The 18,791-nt window shown below is 44.1% G+C and overlaps 1 protein-coding gene across 1 annotated transcript in view; it reads right to left on the minus strand.

The window, feature by feature from the left end:
* Window positions 1–18,791, minus strand: part of CCKAR (cholecystokinin A receptor) — a 46,418-nt gene that overhangs the window by 19,265 nt on the left and 8,362 nt on the right. Inside the window, exon 3 of the mRNA XM_063459905.1 lies at window positions 13,809–14,070. Within this exon, the coding sequence (XP_063315975.1) occupies window positions 13,809–14,070 (262 nt within the window). The remainder of the gene's footprint in view (window positions 1–13,808; window positions 14,071–18,791) is intronic.

Consider the following 18,791-nt stretch of genomic DNA (forward strand, 5'->3'; position numbering starts at 1 on the left):
TAAGAGTGTCAGCTGACCGCGCTCAGTCAATCCGTGGTGCCCCGGCCTGGCTGAACTGAAATTTCAGAAGCCGGATGCCGTCTGGGGTGAGCTGAGATCAGCGTTGGAGGCAACTTTGGGGTTAAACCTCTTGAGGTAAGTATGCCATCTAAATGAAGTGGTATTTTGCTTCGAGTGTTCCTTTAAGAACTGTATTCATTTAACAGTGAACACACTCTGCCACATTTTATACACACAGACACATTTCATATACTGTACTTACATATATAAAACTGACAGATAAACTGACAGGTATATCACACAGTGGCAGATATAAGCTTCCAAACTGGAATGGAGATTGGGTAAATCAAAAACACGTGAAAGTTTTAACAGAGGAATATGGTTAAACATTCTTCATTAGTGATGTATTTGCCTTCATACTAAAATAACTATCCAAGTAATAAAGTTATTTAAACAATAACAGCTTTTAACTAATGCCCTTCTAATGCTGCCTGCTGTTTCAGTTGGCTATCGAGGTGCGTTCATGGAGCAAAGTAGAAGGTACTAGTAATCTCACTTCCAGTGCACGCAGTAGCCAAGGCAACCCGGATTTGAATATTGACATTTTGGCTTAAAAAGTCTAGTGAAATATTACGGTTATATTTACGGTTATATTTTATTTCAAAAAGGGAATTAAAAGTTTCACTGACAAACTGCGTGAATGTCAGCAGCATGTGATGTGCAACTTGTTAATGCTGGGGTTCAGGTAGAACAATACTTCCTAGATATTCCAAGCTGATATTTTATAGGCATGACAAAAAAACACCTGGCCACAACACCTATAACTTATTTAATTATGGTGCCATATGCTGTCTGCTAAATCTACAGATTAGCATTACATATCACAGAAATATAGCACAACTCCAGCAGTTGATGCACGGCACCTACCTCCAGTTGTGGTACCTCTTTCCCAATAGTCGCGCTTGCATTTTTATCTTTTTAATTTTGGGTGGCTGGCACTTTTCCTATTGAGGACACCTACATCAAATCCCATATGTGGGAACTATACCACTGATAGCTCTACACGCTGGAGCTCGCTATAGCTCTACTAAATGTGAGTAACCCATCGCTATTGTACTATAACTACTATGGTTCATGCGACATATTGCACTATCTGAGTTTTTGTTTTGCTATTTGGTCTTTCTATATAGGCTACATCAAGAAATTCTGAATTTAGAAACTTCTGGTTTGACCCAGCTCTGTACCTATACGTATTACTACCTACATGGGTATCTTTTACATAGACTTTGTAGCGGAGAGCCGATCTTGCACAGCTATTCTCCACTAGAGATTCCAGTGAGGCTCAGGAACAAGGTGATGTTAAGTCCATAGGCAAGGTTTCCAGCAGGTAAAGTAATACAGCAGTATCCCCATCGCAATCCCAATAACTGGACGACACACAGTTTCAGGAGTAGACTGACAAGCTTTATTCCACAGTTCCTTATAAAGCCCTCTCCCATGCAAGGGAGGAGGTTCTAACACTTAAGACATTATCCAATCTCTAAGTAGTAACCTCCCACAGATCTCCTCCCCTCCTCTAGCATCATAATCCCCTTATTGTGTACACAGTTTTCCCCGAGTTTTGGATGTACCCTAAATACTTGGGGTACATCCACAAATCCAACATCCCCAGATAGCTCTATTCTGGGGGACCAACATACTTAAAAATTAGCCCATTCGGATGAATGGTTCGTGAGATATGGGGTTCCAAAGATTTGACCGACCGCATGGGTAAAGTATCCGAAAACAGTTCCATGCATTTTGGCCCTGCGGTCGGTCACAAACAAGGGAATGAAAACAGGCGAATTGCCTGTGTTATAGAGCCTGGAGAGGGTTTGAATGAATTCCCTTGTTTATGGGGCTCTTTCTACCGAACGGCGGGTCATTCGGTAGTTTCCATACGAATTTCTGGAAGTATGGAGGTCTCAGCGGTGTTTGCCTAGTCAAGTGTCCGATTTTAGTTCCAGACACTCGACGGCAAAACACCGCTGTTCGGTAGTTTAAGATGGCCGCCGCCACGTGTTTGTTTCCCGAATGGCGGCCACCCAGAGGACAAAGACCACACTGCACTGATTGCCAATTACCTGTTTGCAACATTGTTGCAAACGGTAATTGGAGGCACACTCATTCCTGGGTGGTCTGGTTGTTCGGTAGTTTCATTCCCTTGTTTTATTTGAATGATTCTACCGAACAACTAGAGGAATACAATTCTTTACATACATTTAACTGTCATTATACCCGGATACCATGCTTTCTATACATGTACATACACATTAAACCAGCCATATGACCAAATACACTTATTCTCATACATGTCGTGGGACAGCCCGGTACCAATCCGCTACACTGCTCCCCCTTGCCCACAAGCCGGCATACACAGTCTGATCCAACACGGATCGGCTTGGGGATGTCCGGGGGCTCACGGATCATTTCTCTAAGTCAGTTTGTCTTGACAACCCGTCAGCATTTCCATTCTGCTTACCCGGCCGGTACTGGATATTAAAGTCAAAAGGCTGTAGCGCCAAACTCCAGCGCAGCAGCCTGGCGTTGTCTCCAGCCACCCGGTTCAGCCAGACTAACGGGTTGTGATCCGTGAGCAAGGAAAAGGGCTGTCCATATAAATAGGGTTGTAGCTTCTTTAGGGCCCACACCACAGCCAGGCATTCCTTTTCGATGGCGGCGTAGCTTACTTCTCGAGGTAACAGTTTGCGACTGATGTAAGCCACTGGATGTTCCCCGCCATCGGCCCCGACTTGACTCAGTACTGCCCCCAATCCAAACATAGAAGCGTCTGTGTGAACAAGAAAACGTTTAGTTGGATTGGGAGCTGCCAAGACAGGGGCATTTATCAGTGCATTTTTCAATTGTTGGAATGCCTGCTCACACTCCGGGGTCCAGTTTACTTGGCGGGGAAGGTTCTTACGGGTCAGGTCAGTGAGGGTTTGGCCAGGGCGCTATAATTGGGAACAAACTTCCGGTAATACCCTGCTGTCCCTAGAAACGCTAAAACCTGGGTCTTAGTCCTAGGGGTGGGCCACTGGGCTACAGCCTCTACTTTGGCGGGTTCGGGTTTTTGTTTACCGCACCCTACTCTATGTCCCAGGTATTGTACCTCAGCCATGCCGATACTACACTTGGCCGGCTTCAAGGTCAGACCTGCTTCCCTTATCCTATCTAGTACAGCTCCGATGTGAGCTAAGTGTTCCTGCCACGTATTGCTAAAAATAGCAATATCGTCCAGGTAGGCACATGTATAGTCCTGGAATCCATCTAGGAGTCGATCCACCATCCTTTGGAAGGTGGCTGGGGCGTTTTTCATCCCAAATGGCATGACCTTAAACTGGTACAAGCCAAATGGGGTGACAAAGGCCGACTTCGGGATGGTGTCTGGGGCCAGGGGGATTTGCCAATACCCTTTACACAAGTCAATAGTGGTGAGGTATTGGCCCCTGGCCATTCTGTCCAGTAACTCGTCTATCCGGGGCATCGGATAGGCGTCAGATACAGTCTTCTCGTTCAATCTCCTATAGTCCACGCAGAAGCGGGTCGTACCGTCTCGCTTTGGTACGAGGACTACGGGAGATGCCCAAGGACTGTCTGAGGGTTCAATCACCCCCAGTTGGAGCATTTCGTCGATCTCCTTACGCATGTTTGCCCGTACCGCTTCTGGAATGCGGTATGGCGTCTGGCGCATGGGTAGTTGCCCTGGGGTCTCGACCCGGTGAGTTGCCAGAGGCGTGTATCCAGGTACATTAGAGAACGTGTCGCGTTTCTCTTCCAATAGTTGCTGTACCTCGATCCGCTCCTGTGGGCTCAGCCGATCTCCCAGCGTAACCTCCCCTAAATCTCCGGACAGCTGCCCATCCCCCAGCAAATCGGGGAGGGGTAAGCTGTCAAACTCTTCCGTGTTAGGGGCACAGATGGCGGTTACCTCCTCAGTACGCTCGTGGTAGGGCTTCAGCATGTTCACATGGAGCATGCGTCGCCCCCCAGTCCCTGTGCAGGGGCCGATAATATAGGTGGTATCGCATCTTTGCTCCACCACCTTATATGGGCCCTGCCAGGCGGCCTGTAACTTATCATGTCGGACAGGTTTTAAAATTAGTACCTTCTGCCCGACCTGAAAGCTACGGTCCCTGGCTCCCCGATCATACCATGTACGCTGGCGGGTCTGGGCCTCCTGAAGGTTTTCCCGTACCGTCTTGGTCAACGCTTCTAGGCGGTCCCGAAAGGCCAACACATATGGTAGGATGGGAGTGCCATCTGTGCTCCGGTCTCCCTCCCAATGCTCTCTAATAAGATCCAATGGGCCTCGGACCCTCCTTCCAAACAATAATTCAAACGGGGAGAACCCTGTGGATTCCTGCGGCACCTCCCGGTATGCAAATAGGAGGTGCGGCAGGAATCGTTCCCAGTCCTTGTGGGTCTCTGCGAAGGTTCGGAGCATCTGCTTCAAGGTACCATTGAATCGTTCGCAGAGCCCGTTCGTCTGGGGGTGGTAAGGGGCGCTGATAATAGGCTTAATGCCACAGATCCTCCAGAGGTGTTGGGTGAATTCTGCGGTAAACTGGGTACCCTGATCCGAGATAATCTCCCTGGGTAATCCCATCCGGGAGAATATCCGCATGAGGGCATCCGCGACCGTCTCAGCGTGGATGTTGGTCAGAGCCACTGCTTCTGGATACCTGGTGGCATAATCTACGACCGTTAAAATATACCGTTTTCCTGACGGGCTAACTTTATTGAGGGGGCCTATCAGATCCACCGCTATTCGGCTAAAAGGTTCCTCTATTATGGGTAAGGGGTGAAGTTTAGCCTTCCTGCGATCCCCCCTTTTTCCCACTCTCTGGCAGGTATCGCAAGTCGTGCAATATCTGCGTACTTCCTGGCTAATCCCTGGCCAGAAGAAACTCTGGGTTAGTCTGTACCTGGTGCGACTAACCCCTAGATGTCCGGATAGCGGAATATCATGCGCTATCCGGAGTAATTCAGCCCGGTACCGCTGTGGTACCACTAATTGTCTCCTCGCTATCGGGTCTAACCCCGTAATCTGTTTGGTTGTTTCCCTGTATAAAAGTTGTTTATCCCAGATAAACTTCTCTCCCTCCGCCCCGGGGGAACCCGTGCCAACCTTGTCCCTATACACCTGAAGCGTGGGGTCTGTTGCGACTTCAGCTACAAATTCATTAGGTGGAGCCCAGGGGACACATTCTAGAGGGGGGGTAGGGTTGCTTACCTGGACCTCCGGCAGTGTGTTGTGGTCCTGGGTGCGGGCCTGTTGTCGGGTGACTACAGGGTTGACCTCTCCTGTGGTGGGTGACTGGGGCTCAAAAGCAGAAGTGAGCCTCCCCAGATCGTTCCCCAATAAAACCTCCGCCGGTAAATGTGGCATCAACCCCACCTCCACTTCCCCTGCCCCCGCTCCCCAATGTAAATGTACCCTTGCTGTAGGTAGCCGGTACACTGCTCCCCCAGCTACCCGGACGGCAACAGTTTTGTTCAGTTTTGCCTGATCTGAAATCAGGTGGCTCTGTACCAAAGTGATGGTGGCTCCCGAATCTCGTAATCCCCGGACTGCTGTACCATTCAGATATACCGTCTGTCGATGGTGCCGTAGATTATCCACATTGGCCTGGACCGGATCTGCCTCGTGCAGTACCTCCCATTGTTCCACAGTAGTAATGGGGACTGCGGAACCATATGGGGTGGTGACTAGGTCCTGGTAGTGGTGGGCTGCGGCCGCCCTGGGTGGAGGTGGGCCTGGACGAATCCAGGTGGAACGGTCCCGTAGCTGTGGGCATTCCCTTTTATAATGTCCCCACTTCTGGCAGTGATGACAGGGGCCAGCGGTGGGTTGTCGGAACCGGGGCTGTGCAGCGGGTGGTGGAGGTGGTGGTAGCGGTCTCGGTGGAGCTGGGGTGTAGTTGTTTCCCCCGAATGTTTTAAAGGTTGCTTTTGGAGCTGCAGGTTTTTGTGACCTGCGTGCATCCAGGTAGTCATCCGCTTTCCTAGCCGCCTCGGTAAGGGAAGTAGGGTTTCTGTCCCTTACCCATTCCTGGACCTCATTGGTTACTCCCTCATAGAACTGCTCCATCAGCAACATTTGTATTACATCCTCCATAGAACGTGCCTTGCTAGCTTGCACCCACCCGAGCGCTGCCCCCTGTAATCGGCATGCCCACTCTGCGTGCGAGTCCTTCTCTGTTTTCTTTAGATCCCGGAACCTCCGCCGGTATGCCTCGGGTGTTATAGCATACCTGGCGAGTATAATTTCTTTCACTTTACTGTAATTCCTTATTTCGTCATTAGGTACAGTCCGATATGCCTCTGCTGCCCTCCCGGTTAACCTTCCGGCCAAAATAGGTACCCAGTCCTCTGCGTTAATTTTATGCAGTGCACACAGTCTTTCAAAGTCTTGCAGGAAAGCGTCTATATCTTCCTCTGCCTCCACATATGTTTTAAAAGCCTGGTATGGTATTTTAGGCTTACCTTCCTGTGGCACATTAATTGCAGAGCTTTGTTCTGGTGCCTGTGTCCTTAGGATGAATTCTTGTACCTCGGCCATTGTCCTGGTAACAATTTCTGTTGGGGGGTTTTCCCCATAAAAGGATAGCCTGAACTGAACCTGCCTCTGGAATTCCGATCCTTGTGGTGTTCCTCCCGGCTCCCTCTGTGCCGGAACTGAATCGCCCTCCATTCTGTACTCTGCCATGAGTTCTGTAACAAGTACTGCTTTCTTCTTATTGCTGGCTTGTATACCCCTTGCCTCTAGGAGGTCCTTTAGCGTGGAGCGTTTTAGCGCAGAAAAATCAATCTCCATCCGTACTCCATTTACGCTTGTTCCTCTGTGAGTTTGGATCCCACCGCTGCCAACCAATGTAGCGGAGAGCCGATCTTGCACAGCTATTCTCCACTAGAGATTCCAGTGAGGCTCAGGAACAAGGTGATGTTAAGTCCATAGGCAAGGTTTCCAGCAGGTAAAGTAATACAGCAGTATCCCCATCGCAATCCCAATAACTGGACGACACACAGTTTCAGGAGTAGACTGACAAGCTTTATTCCACAGTTCCTTATAAAGCCCTCTCCCATGCAAGGGAGGAGGTTCTAACACTTAAGACATTATCCAATCTCTAAGTAGTAACCTCCCACAGATCTCCTCCCCTCCTCTAGCATCATAATCCCCTTATTGTGTACACAGTTTTCCCCGAGTTTTGGATGTACCCTAAATACTTGGGGTACATCCACAAATCCAACATCCCCAGATAGCTCTATTCTGGGGGACCAACATACTTAAAAATTAGCCCATTCGGATGAATGGTTCGTGAGATATGGGGTTCCAAAGATTTGACCGACCGCATGGGTAAAGTATCCGAAAACAGTTCCATGCATTTTGGCCCTGCGGTCGGTCACAAACAAGGGAATGAAAACAGGCGAATTGCCTGTGTTATAGAGCCTGGAGAGGGTTTGAATGAATTCCCTTGTTTATGGGGCTCTTTCTACCGAACGGCGGGTCATTCGGTAGTTTCCATACGAATTTCTGGAAGTATGGAGGTCTCAGCGGTGTTTGCCTAGTCAAGTGTCCGATTTTAGTTCCAGACACTCGACGGCAAAACACCGCTGTTCGGTAGTTTAAGATGGCCGCCGCCACGTGTTTGTTTCCCGAATGGCGGCCACCCAGAGGACAAAGACCACACTGCACTGATTGCCAATTACCTGTTTGCAACATTGTTGCAAACGGTAATTGGAGGCACACTCATTCCTGGGTGGTCTGGTTGTTCGGTAGTTTCATTCCCTTGTTTTATTTGAATGATTCTACCGAACAACTAGAGGAATACAATTCTTTACATACATTTAACTGTCATTATACCCGGATACCATGCTTTCTATACATGTACATACACATTAAACCAGCCATATGACCAAATACACTTATTCTCATACATGTCGTGGGACAGCCCGGTACCAATCCGCTACAGACTTTTTTGGACTATTGTATTGTTTTATATTGTGTTCATATTGCTTGTTTAGTCTCTATTTATCCCTGGCTAATAGACGTTTACATAATTTTGTATCTATTTTAGGCACAGCCCTTCCTTTTATTGTTCTAAGTCATAGAGAAAATAATGTTTCAATAAGGAGCATAATTAGGATCATAGCAGAAAATGTTCCAGAGATTGCCCATTTTTTATACCAACTCGACAATCTGTTAACACTTACAGCCATGTTACTAGAAGCCACCTGTTAACCTCTTTTCCAAACCACTATACTTAACTATTTCCCCAATGCTCAATGTTCAAAGTACAAGGTCTGTGGTTTAGCTTCACCTGTAGATTGCCAAACGTGTGGGTTCCACAGAGTTTGCGTTTTGAAGAATTAATTTGGGAATTTCTGAAGCTTGTAATATGCAGACAATTCTTATGCAATTGTATGAGCTATAAAATATTGAGGTTTTTTTTTCTGTTTGTGAAAATAACAACCACCTAATTATTTAGTAGAAAGTTGCAGCTGTCGGTTTCTGAAAAGAATTACATGTCACAACATTCTAAAAGTCAGTCTTAATATAGATGCTTTTTGGTATAATTTGTGACTAACTGTTACTTAAGGCTTGGAGGTATGTCTGATGTGTTTGTAGCTTTACTCTCAAATAGCCATCTAAAAGATTTTGTGCTTTTAACAATATGAAACCTGCATTAACTCCCTATCTACCAGCATGTGTACAGAGTTGATAATGTCTTTACATATTTAACATAAAAAACAATATAACATCTAACCCTCCTGAGTTTCCAGCTCCTTCCACACAGTGCCTCACCCAGCTAAGAAACAAAAACCTTTCAGCCTATGAACTGGGTAGTCCTCTGCCCCATGCATAGACACTGTACCTCTCTGCCCCATGCATAGACATTATACCTCTCACACTATGAACTGGGTAATGCTCTACTCCTTGCAGAGATACTCAATACCAGTGCTCCTCAACCCTCTCCTGGAGGCACACCTAGCAGTCCAGGATTTAGGGATTACCTGGGTGTGTCTAAGGTGTTTTAAAAAAACAGCTCCTTCCACACAGTTCCTCACCCAGCTAAGAAACAAAAACCTCTCAGCCATAAACTGGGTAGTCTTCTGCCCCATGCAGGGATACTATACCTCTCAGCCTATGAACTGGGTAGTCCTCTGCCCCATGCATAGACATTATACCTCTCACACTATGAACTGGGTAATGCTCTACTCCTTGCAGAGATACTCAATACCAGTGCTCCTCAACCCTCTCCTGGAGGCACACCTAGCAGTCCAGGATTTAGGGATTACCTGGGTGTGTCTAAGGTGTTTTAAAAAACAGCTCCTTCCACACAGTTCCTCACCCAGCTAAGAAACAAAAACCTCTCAGCCTATAAACTGGGTAGTCTTCTGCCCAATGCAGGGATACTATACCTTTCAGCCTATGAACTGGGTAGTCCTCTGCCCCATGCATAGACACTGTACCTCTCAGCCTATGAACTGGGTAGTTCTCTGCCCCATGCATAGACACTATACCTCTCAGCCTATAAACTGGGTAGTCTTCTGCCCCATGCAGGGATACTATACCTCTCAGATACTCTATACCAGTGCTCCTCAACCCTCTCCGCAAGGCACACCTAACAGTCCAGGATTTAGGGATCACCTGGGTGTGTCTAAGGTGTTTAAAAAAACCTAAACACCTTAGACACACCTGGGTAATACCTAAATCCTGGACTGCTAGGTGTGCCTTGAGGAGAGGGTTAAGGAGCTCAGCTCTATATGATGTCACTCTCCTCTCACCCACCTCACTGTCCCATGTGCAGATAATTGTATTTTTTTTACATTCTTTTGGTATTTGGTATGTAGAGTACCTGAATACATCTTTCTATATGTTTACATAAAAAGCTTCTATATTTCTTAAAACAGCTGTATAATATTTGAAGAGAAGAAATAGCATTAAGTTAAACCCCTTTACTATTCCTGCAAGTTATTTTCTTACATCCCCTGCAAGTTCTGTTCTTACATCCCCTGATAGCCCTGATCTGGGTGACCAACATATCCAAAAATCACCCAGATCAGATCAGGGGTTCAGAAATGTTATGGAAGTCATAGTTTTGCCCAGGCGAACACAGGATTTCATGCCCAAAACAGTTCCATAGAATCGCGGCTAAGTGCAGCTGGAGGTCCGACCCGGAACCGCGAGGTTTTAATGCCGAAAATAGTTCCAGGGCATTCGCGGCTAAGTCCCCCTGAAGTCTATTAGCGGTTTTGGTCCATGCAAACAAGATGGCCACCATCACATGTTCGAATGTCGAATGGCAGCCACTTCAACTGTTCGGGAGTTTGAAGAACCATTGTTTAAAGTCCCAATAGCCACAAATAGGGTCTCTAAACCACAATAAATGAAAGGGGCCATAGTCACAGGGTAAAAGGCTGCCAAGTAGTCCCCTCCAAAAACCAGTGGCGAGGACACTTTCGCCACACTACTACTGTTACTTCTACTACCACTGTTACTAACACTACTACTAATGATAATAAACATTATGCACACACTTGCCATTTTATTGTTTTTTGATGTGCCAACTATGCAATTTAAAATATTACATTTGCTAAAAAAAAAAAAAGAAAAGAAATTAAATGGTTGGCACATTTTAGAAATATAAATTTAATTTATTTCTGTGTGTAACTTTTTATCCTCCTATTTTTGGCAAATGCTGTAGGCTTTCTAATCTAAAAAATAGTCAATCGTACCAAACATTTCTGGAAAAATTAAAAGTTTTTTTTTCTAAGTTTCCTTTCTACATACACCACCAATTCCTCTACAGACTCTACTCAGAAACTTACCCACCAACAATTCCTCTATGGTACACAGATACAAGTTTCTTCTCCACATATAGATACACTGCTAAGTCCTTAACTACACACACACCACCATTACCCTTTAAAAATATAAACATAACATCAATTATCTTTTCATACAATAATACATACAATAATACCCTTACTCGGCCAATTACTGTTCCACAAATGGACATACCACTTCTTTTCCACACATACAAATACCGCCAGTTCCTTTTCCACAACCATAGCACAAAGGTACACATCAGCAAAGCTCCTTCAAAACACACATCAATTCCATTTACTCAGATAACACAAACAGAACTTCCTTTCCACACACTTACCCACAATTCCCTTTATAACAAACACTCTCATTTGCACAAACACACAAGTACAACAGCTTCACCTGATAATATTCTATGAAGAGACTTTCCTCAGGCACAAATTAACTTACTTAGCAAATTGTGTAAAAATCTGCCATACACGCTATATTTCACTTTTCTCCTTGTCTCTCATCCAACCTCTTATTGCAATTGCAAATTTACTGGTAAATCATACTATCACGCTATCATACCACCAAACATGCTGTTAAAGCTTTAATTTATCCCCTACCCACTATTTTCCTGTATAACAAACATGCTTCACATTTAAGTAAAGCATACTTTCCTTTCTAAACCCTTTATTATAATCATCAGCACTTTGCAGGGTTAGGTCTCCACACTGCTCACTAGTGATATCAACTTCTATTAACCAGTTATGGTTAATCACTGACATGACAACTACTAGGAGATGAATTTACCATAGTGTTTAGGCCAAGACAACCTTTAGCTGCTTTTAGATCAAAAGAAAGTGCAGTTCGCAAAAGCAGTGTCAATGCTAAGCCATCGCTGTCCCTTGGGAAGTAGTGCTGGAAGAGTAAAAGAAATGTGTACAGTCTGTCGATCTCCAAAGGATGTTCCTATCTTAGCAATCTCAGCACAGGGATTCCCTGGTAGGTGAAAGTGTGTGGGTTTTAATGACAATGTTGCATTCATTTCATTTCATCTTGGCCCTTTTACAAGGATTACATCTGGAGCTGCGGCTCCAGCAGCCCCTATGTCAGTTTGGACCTGTGTTTTTAATTAAAAAAAAAACAAAAAAAACTTGTCCTCCAATTAACAACATACAGATTTCACCTGAATAGAACCCTGTCCATAGAGATATATGATTTGACGTAACAGATAATGCTTTAAAGTGACATGGTCTCTAACGTGCACAGATTTAAAGCTGCCTTGGCACTTAAATGGTTCATTGTGACAATCACAGATACACTGAACACTTTGCTAAGCAACAGTATGGTAACCAGCAGAACAAATAAAACCAGTAATATTAATGACTAGAGCCGGTGGGGGCCACTTTAAATCCGGGGACTTAAAGTAATTACTATCAGCTTTCCGTGGTCAAAATGAAGTCAATAAACATGGTCATTATTTTTAAACGAACCATTAAAACACAATGTACATTTGAGGGGAATAGACACATTTATGATGATTGCTATGTAATGTTAAAGGCTTAATGAGCACTGAGGCAACAACACATAATAAAAATAATTGCAAACCAGAAACATGTTAAATGTAACTACTACAGAAAAAAAGATGTATGTATGTATTGCTGAAACAGTATGATCAAATAAAACTACAGAAGGCATTCAGTATTATTCAAAGACAGATGGGAAAAGAATAACCAGTGATGACAAATGAGTGGGAGACATAACCTTGGTTGACCAGCATTCCCTCTTTGAAGTTCTTTTAATTAAATACAGTAATGCAAACAGCGGGATATTGCACTGTATAGGATAACGTGTGTACTGTAACTATCTGAGTTATACATTAAAGGCCATGATAACCAATTTGATAATATATATGAGTTCAACAATTGTTCAGTTATTAACTATCACATTATTAAAAACAAATATGATTGAAATATGGACACAGATCAGCTTATACATCAATATGCATATGTGACATGCCGGCTCACCCTTAAAGTGACACTATAGCCACCAGAACAACTACAGCTTAATGTAGTTGTTCTGGTGAGTATAATCATTGCCTTTGGGCATTTTCATGTGAACACTGCCTTTTCAGAAAAAAGCCAGTGTTTACATTGCCCCTAGGGACACCTCCAAGTGGCCACTCCTCAGATGGCCACTGGAGGGGCTTCCTGGCTCAGGGCTGCACTGTAAGCAGCCCTGCCGTTCAGCGTCCCCATGCTCTGCATGGAGATGCTGAATGTTCCTCATAGAGATGCATTGATGGCATCCCAACCATCTCAACCAGCCATTGTAAGCCTTTTTTCCCATGATGCTTAGCAAGTTGAACATCTGACTCATGCAAACCTTACTAAACAACGGCTGAAGCAACAAAAGTTAGCAATCACTGTTATAGTCCATTTCGTGCATACCATACTGAGACACAGTGAGACTTTTGTCAAATTTTTGAGACTCAGTTTTTCTTACACTTATACTTGCTGAGTTGCATTGGAGGAAAATATAATTTCCCCCCTAAATCAGTCAGTCAATTTGAAATTTACAAACACAATTTTCAAAATAAGTGAACATTTACAGGTACATTGTAGTTGTTATGGTGCCAAGTGTGCATTGGCATTCTCCCGGGGTAAGTAATGAATTCATTTGAGAGTAGTTTGACAACTTACCTGGTGTCTTCCAGGTACTAGTCACAGCCTCCAGGAGAGTCTGCAGGTCTAGCACAGTGCTTTCTACTCTACTGAAGGAGGTAAACAATCTGATTACTTACCATGGGACTTACTCATGGTACCAAAACCACTGCAGTGGTTATGGTGTACGAGTGTTCCTTTAAGATGTGAAAAGCAGCAAAAAAAGTGGGAAATTGGCTCATTATCATTGTTAGGACAGGCTTTGGAAATAACAAAACATTTCTTACCATGACTGTTGAGTAAGGTCGCTAGGCCACTGAAGACGACACATGTTGCCCGTTGCATTTTGGGATTTTGGAAACTGCACCAAAGTGCTATATATTGGGTAGGGTGACATGATTGTGAAGGAAAGGCACCAGGTTGCGGCAATTACCTTCAGTGCGTGGGATTTGGTCTGCCATACTCGTGACTGCAAAGGCTTACAAATAGCACTGTATCTTTCCAGAGATATGGCCACCAGATTAAAGGTTGACACACTTACCGATATACCTGTGCGGGTAAAAACAAAACAAAAGCAAAAAAATGAAAATTCACAGGTGGATATAAATGTTGCATTAACACTATATAGCCTTATTGTTATTTTAAATAAAGATGGCGGCCATCTAAAAGCACAAGGAGGTCTATATCTAATAACATTATAAGAGAAACCAAATTGGTATAAATTAAATTGTGGAAATCAACATATCTAGATTCATTATGGTGATTAGGGATCCTGAAATTATACATTTTCCTGGCCTTATTTACCATTCCTATTTGAAGAACGAAGGGGTCAAACCGATAACTTGCGTAGGGCCCTGTAGGATCTTAATCCTTCTCTGCTAGAGGCACTCTCGATGTTAATTATCACGTCAGAAATAAAACAGTTATTCTCTTTGATAACGGCTCTTCTAAAGTGCTGTACAAACACAGAGTTAATTGATTTCATTGATCTGATAGTTTATACTTCATTTTACTGGTAATGTGATCACAATAATGTAAAAACTGTCTTGTGCTCGGTTTGTTAGACAAAGAGGAATATATTTCTCATTATATCACTAATATTCATATATATGGAGGGCTGTGCAACTACATGCAGTAAAAGGAGCCCATTTAATTATATTATATAGCTTAAGCCCTTTAATATTAATTTCTTTGCTCGGGTGAGAATTGATTCCTTTTAGAGTAGAGCTCTCATGCACCTCATTGATACATTCAAAACTAAGTGCTTTTTTTTAGTAGACTCTCAAGGCAAAACGATTCAATAATTCATTTCAGTAAATCAATTCGTAAAAATGCCAAGGCATTTCATGCGACTAAAACAAAGTAAAAAGTACTGTTCCTAATTAACTGACTAAGATGTACAACACAAATGTTGGTTGTCAGTAAGATGAAAAAAATCCACATGGCCAAAAGATATGCAGATGACCGAATATAAAGATGCAGCATTTATTGCTGCATCTACATATGGGTCTGATCACGCAATTCACAGCATAGCATATCTGTAAACGCTTTCCCCTTATCCAGCATCCTTTGCAATAACACCTTCCTGCTTTTGGGCTCTGGACCGATTAGCTTAGCATCAGGATGAAATGCAAGAAGACATTTTGTGAGGCTAACTGGGTAGCAAGAGCTAAAAGCAGAAGGGTTAATACGTCTATTTTTAAATAGCCGCTCGTTTATATATTTGCTGCCAGTTATAGATTAAATTATTAGAGGATTAAAGTAGGACTTATATTATGCAGGTCAGAGTTCCTCTAACCACCTTTGAAAATTAATGCAAAGTGTGTTTACTGATAAAAGCGCTTTGGTTAATAAACGCCATCTATTTGAGTTTGATGTAATGGAAAGATGCGTGAAGATTCACCGGATAGAAACTACGGCAGACTGTCCATTAATGGAGTGAAACGTACACTCTCAAAACACACACAATTTTCCATACAAATAAAACCATATGCTTACTTATCATACACAAACATAAAGTCAACTCTAATTCCAAAACGTAAAAACATACCAAGAAAATAATAATTTTAATGGCAATTAGTATATAGCAAATCACTTTATACCTTCATTATTCTTCAAGTGGATATACATAATATATTACGTGTATATATAAACGAAGTGTTTTGTTGTTGTTGTTTTTTGTTTTTTTTTGTTAAAAATAAATATTATTTTGCCGTTGGAATTAATTTTCTCAGTATATTCCTTTGTGGCTAATGTTTTCTCTGTTTTGTTGTTTCGTTATTTAATGTTATTAGATTAAAAACGTGTTTTTATGGTGATGCACAAGATATAAAGACAACAATAAATACATAGTTTGGTAATTATAAACACACTAAACTATAAATTGGCAATTCTAATTATGTCTCTCTCCCCTTCACACCCCTGTTTACTTTCTCCAATTATCTCTCTTTCTCTCGTGAAAAGTCTCTCTGGCCTCCACCTTTCCCCTAGTTCTCTTTATAATTATTCATAGGCTTTGATTATAGCAAAGCCAACAGACAAAACAGTAAACTAATTAATTGGCTGTGTGCTAGCACTTTTAAGTGTACTTCTGCTATATATAATTCAGCATGTTCATTACTAGCGGAGTTGCATGGGGAATATGTGGAAGGTTTTTACAATAAATAGGCTGTGGTTAGATTGTAAAAGAACAATGCTCTTTCGGTGCATGCAACATATCTATGGGGTACATACAAAAAAATTGTGTTTTTTGTATAATGAGCTTGTATCACATTTGATCTGACACATTCTTTGGGAATAATTAAATGTATAGAATCCGATGGCAGAAAAGCTTGGGTTATTCAGGTTGGCCATGGCTCTTCTCCAAATAAATCTTAGCCCTTACCTTCCAAGTATGTATACCTATCTTATCTTTAATTTTCCGTTGCAAAGTAATATGAAAATACATTTTGTCGGCGGAGCCTAGCGGTGAACCTGGACGGTCGCATGCTAACTGCGCTCCGCTCAAACTCACCGATAGCGGCCAAAATTACTAACACGGAGACGCGGAAACCCTGGTATTCAACCCCAGGACCGCAAACTCAAGTATGGGTCCCAAGAACAAAAAACCTAAACCGGACAAGAGCCCGCCGGGCCGGGATATCGAGGACATGTTCCGGAGCTCGCAGAGGGCCACATGGTGCAAGATGGCGTTGGAGGACGACGACACCTCGTACTCATCAGATGACTTAGCCACAGCCCCAACAGACCGAGCAGCTCAGGTGGCGAAGAAGGGCCGCACTCCATCGGACGCTGCTATGGGCGGTGAACCAGTCAGAGCAACACAGCTAAAGGAGATGCTAGCTGAACTCCGTGCAAATCTAGCGGGAGACATGGCCCCCCTCAGGAAAGCCATTGAACACACAACCACTCACCTGGCCCACGTGGAATCTGTCCAAAACACACATGAGAGCCGGATTGCGGTGATGGAGAAACACCTCGCTGATATGGACAAGCACCGGTCGCAAACTGACCGCAGAATGGACGTCCTGGAGGATCAGAGACGCAGGTACAATCTAAAACTCAGGGGGGTGCCAGAAAAGGTGGGACTGCTAGACTTACCACATTTCGTTAGGCGATTCCTTGCGGCCCACCTACCCCCAAAACGGGCCAAAAACATGAGGCTAGACGGCATGTTCCGCCTCCCCAAGCCCGCCAATGCTCCAGGGACCACCCCCTTAGACCTCATCCTCCGTTTTGGCTCCCTGCAGGACAAAGCCCTGGTACAGTCCGCGGTGAGGGGGAAGACGCCCATTGCTTTTGAAGGCGCTTCGCTGATCATCTTCCCAGATCTCTCGCGGAACACACTCCTATGGCGCCAATCTCTGAGACCACTACTCCAGCACCTCCGTGCCCATGAAGTGCCCTACAGATGGGGCCCTTCCCGCTCGGTCCTGGTTACGGCCCCAGACACCACCCTCCGAGCAGAAACTTACCAGGAACTGGAAGACCACCTGCAGAAACTGGGAATCCCGCTGAACAACGCAATGGAGAACAGGTCGCTCGCGCAAGTGGACCCGGCCGGGATCAGAGAGTTTATACCGAGGTCAGCGAGACCCTCCTTATCCACTGGACCGGGGACTTAAGTGAGAGGAAGCCGACCTCCAGCGGAGTCTGAACCCCTGCCTGAGACCCTCCAATGTACCAGGGACTTGCCAAGCGGGTTAACCTTGCTATCCTGCTGACCCCAGGACTTTCAATTGGACATATTCTCTACCACAAATAACGAACTTATGACGACAAGTTGAAAAGTTTTATTGTTATAATAGGTTCTTGCCGCTCAGGTTGCTAAATGCCACCCCTGTCTTCACCCACAGTACATACTGCCAACTGGAGGGGACACAGAGCGAAACACTCCCCTTCCCGATTCGCCTACACCGAAACAAACAAATGGGGCCCAATCAATCTTCCAGCATTACTCAGCATGCACACACACAGCAGACCTCTCATACCATACCGTCCAGACACCCACACAGGCTACATACATTGCTAAACCTCCCCCCAAGCCCCTCCCTCATAATTCACACGGACGCACAGGCCACACACCTATTCATAGAGGGAAGGGACATACACCCATGCCACAGGTATACCAACCACTCGTATCACGCTCAAGATGTACAACCCGGTGGCAACCCAACTCCACTCCAACGTCCCACTGTTAGGCTCACATCACAAAACAAAAACACCTCTTCTCACCGGCACTCTCGAAGGCAACATAACACTGTCGCAATCTCCTAATACTGTGCACTATAATGCCTTGAAATGCTGTTTATCTGATACCTTATCAAAACGTATATTTCCTGAAAATGTTGATACCTCATGTGAGTTGAGAAAAATAAAGAATTAAAAAAAAAAAAAAAAATACATTTTGTCCCTAAGCCCCACTTAAAGTTCTCACTTTATTCTTTGCACTTTATTCTTTGCACTTTATTCTGTAATGTTTTCCCCCTATAGATAAACACTTTTCTCTGCCAGGAGTCTACATTATAACCCTCTGCGTCTCCCCACACCTTTCCATTACTTGCTACAGAAACCTTTGTAGGTCAAATGTTAAGGCTGTATTCTGGCAACTTGTGAAAAGGGTAAGGACAAGGAGCACAGTGAGTATAAGGGATTAATGCAAAATGTGATAGAAGACTTCAATGGTTGCACAGTACTCAAGTTTAGTGTACTTTATACACCCATACATGCATTATTTTAAAATCTGGAATACATTTGAAGAAGCTCTGCTC

This window comes from Pelobates fuscus, chromosome 6, assembly GCF_036172605.1.
Source record: "Pelobates fuscus isolate aPelFus1 chromosome 6, aPelFus1.pri, whole genome shotgun sequence".
Taxonomy (NCBI): Eukaryota; Metazoa; Chordata; class Amphibia; order Anura; family Pelobatidae; genus Pelobates; species Pelobates fuscus.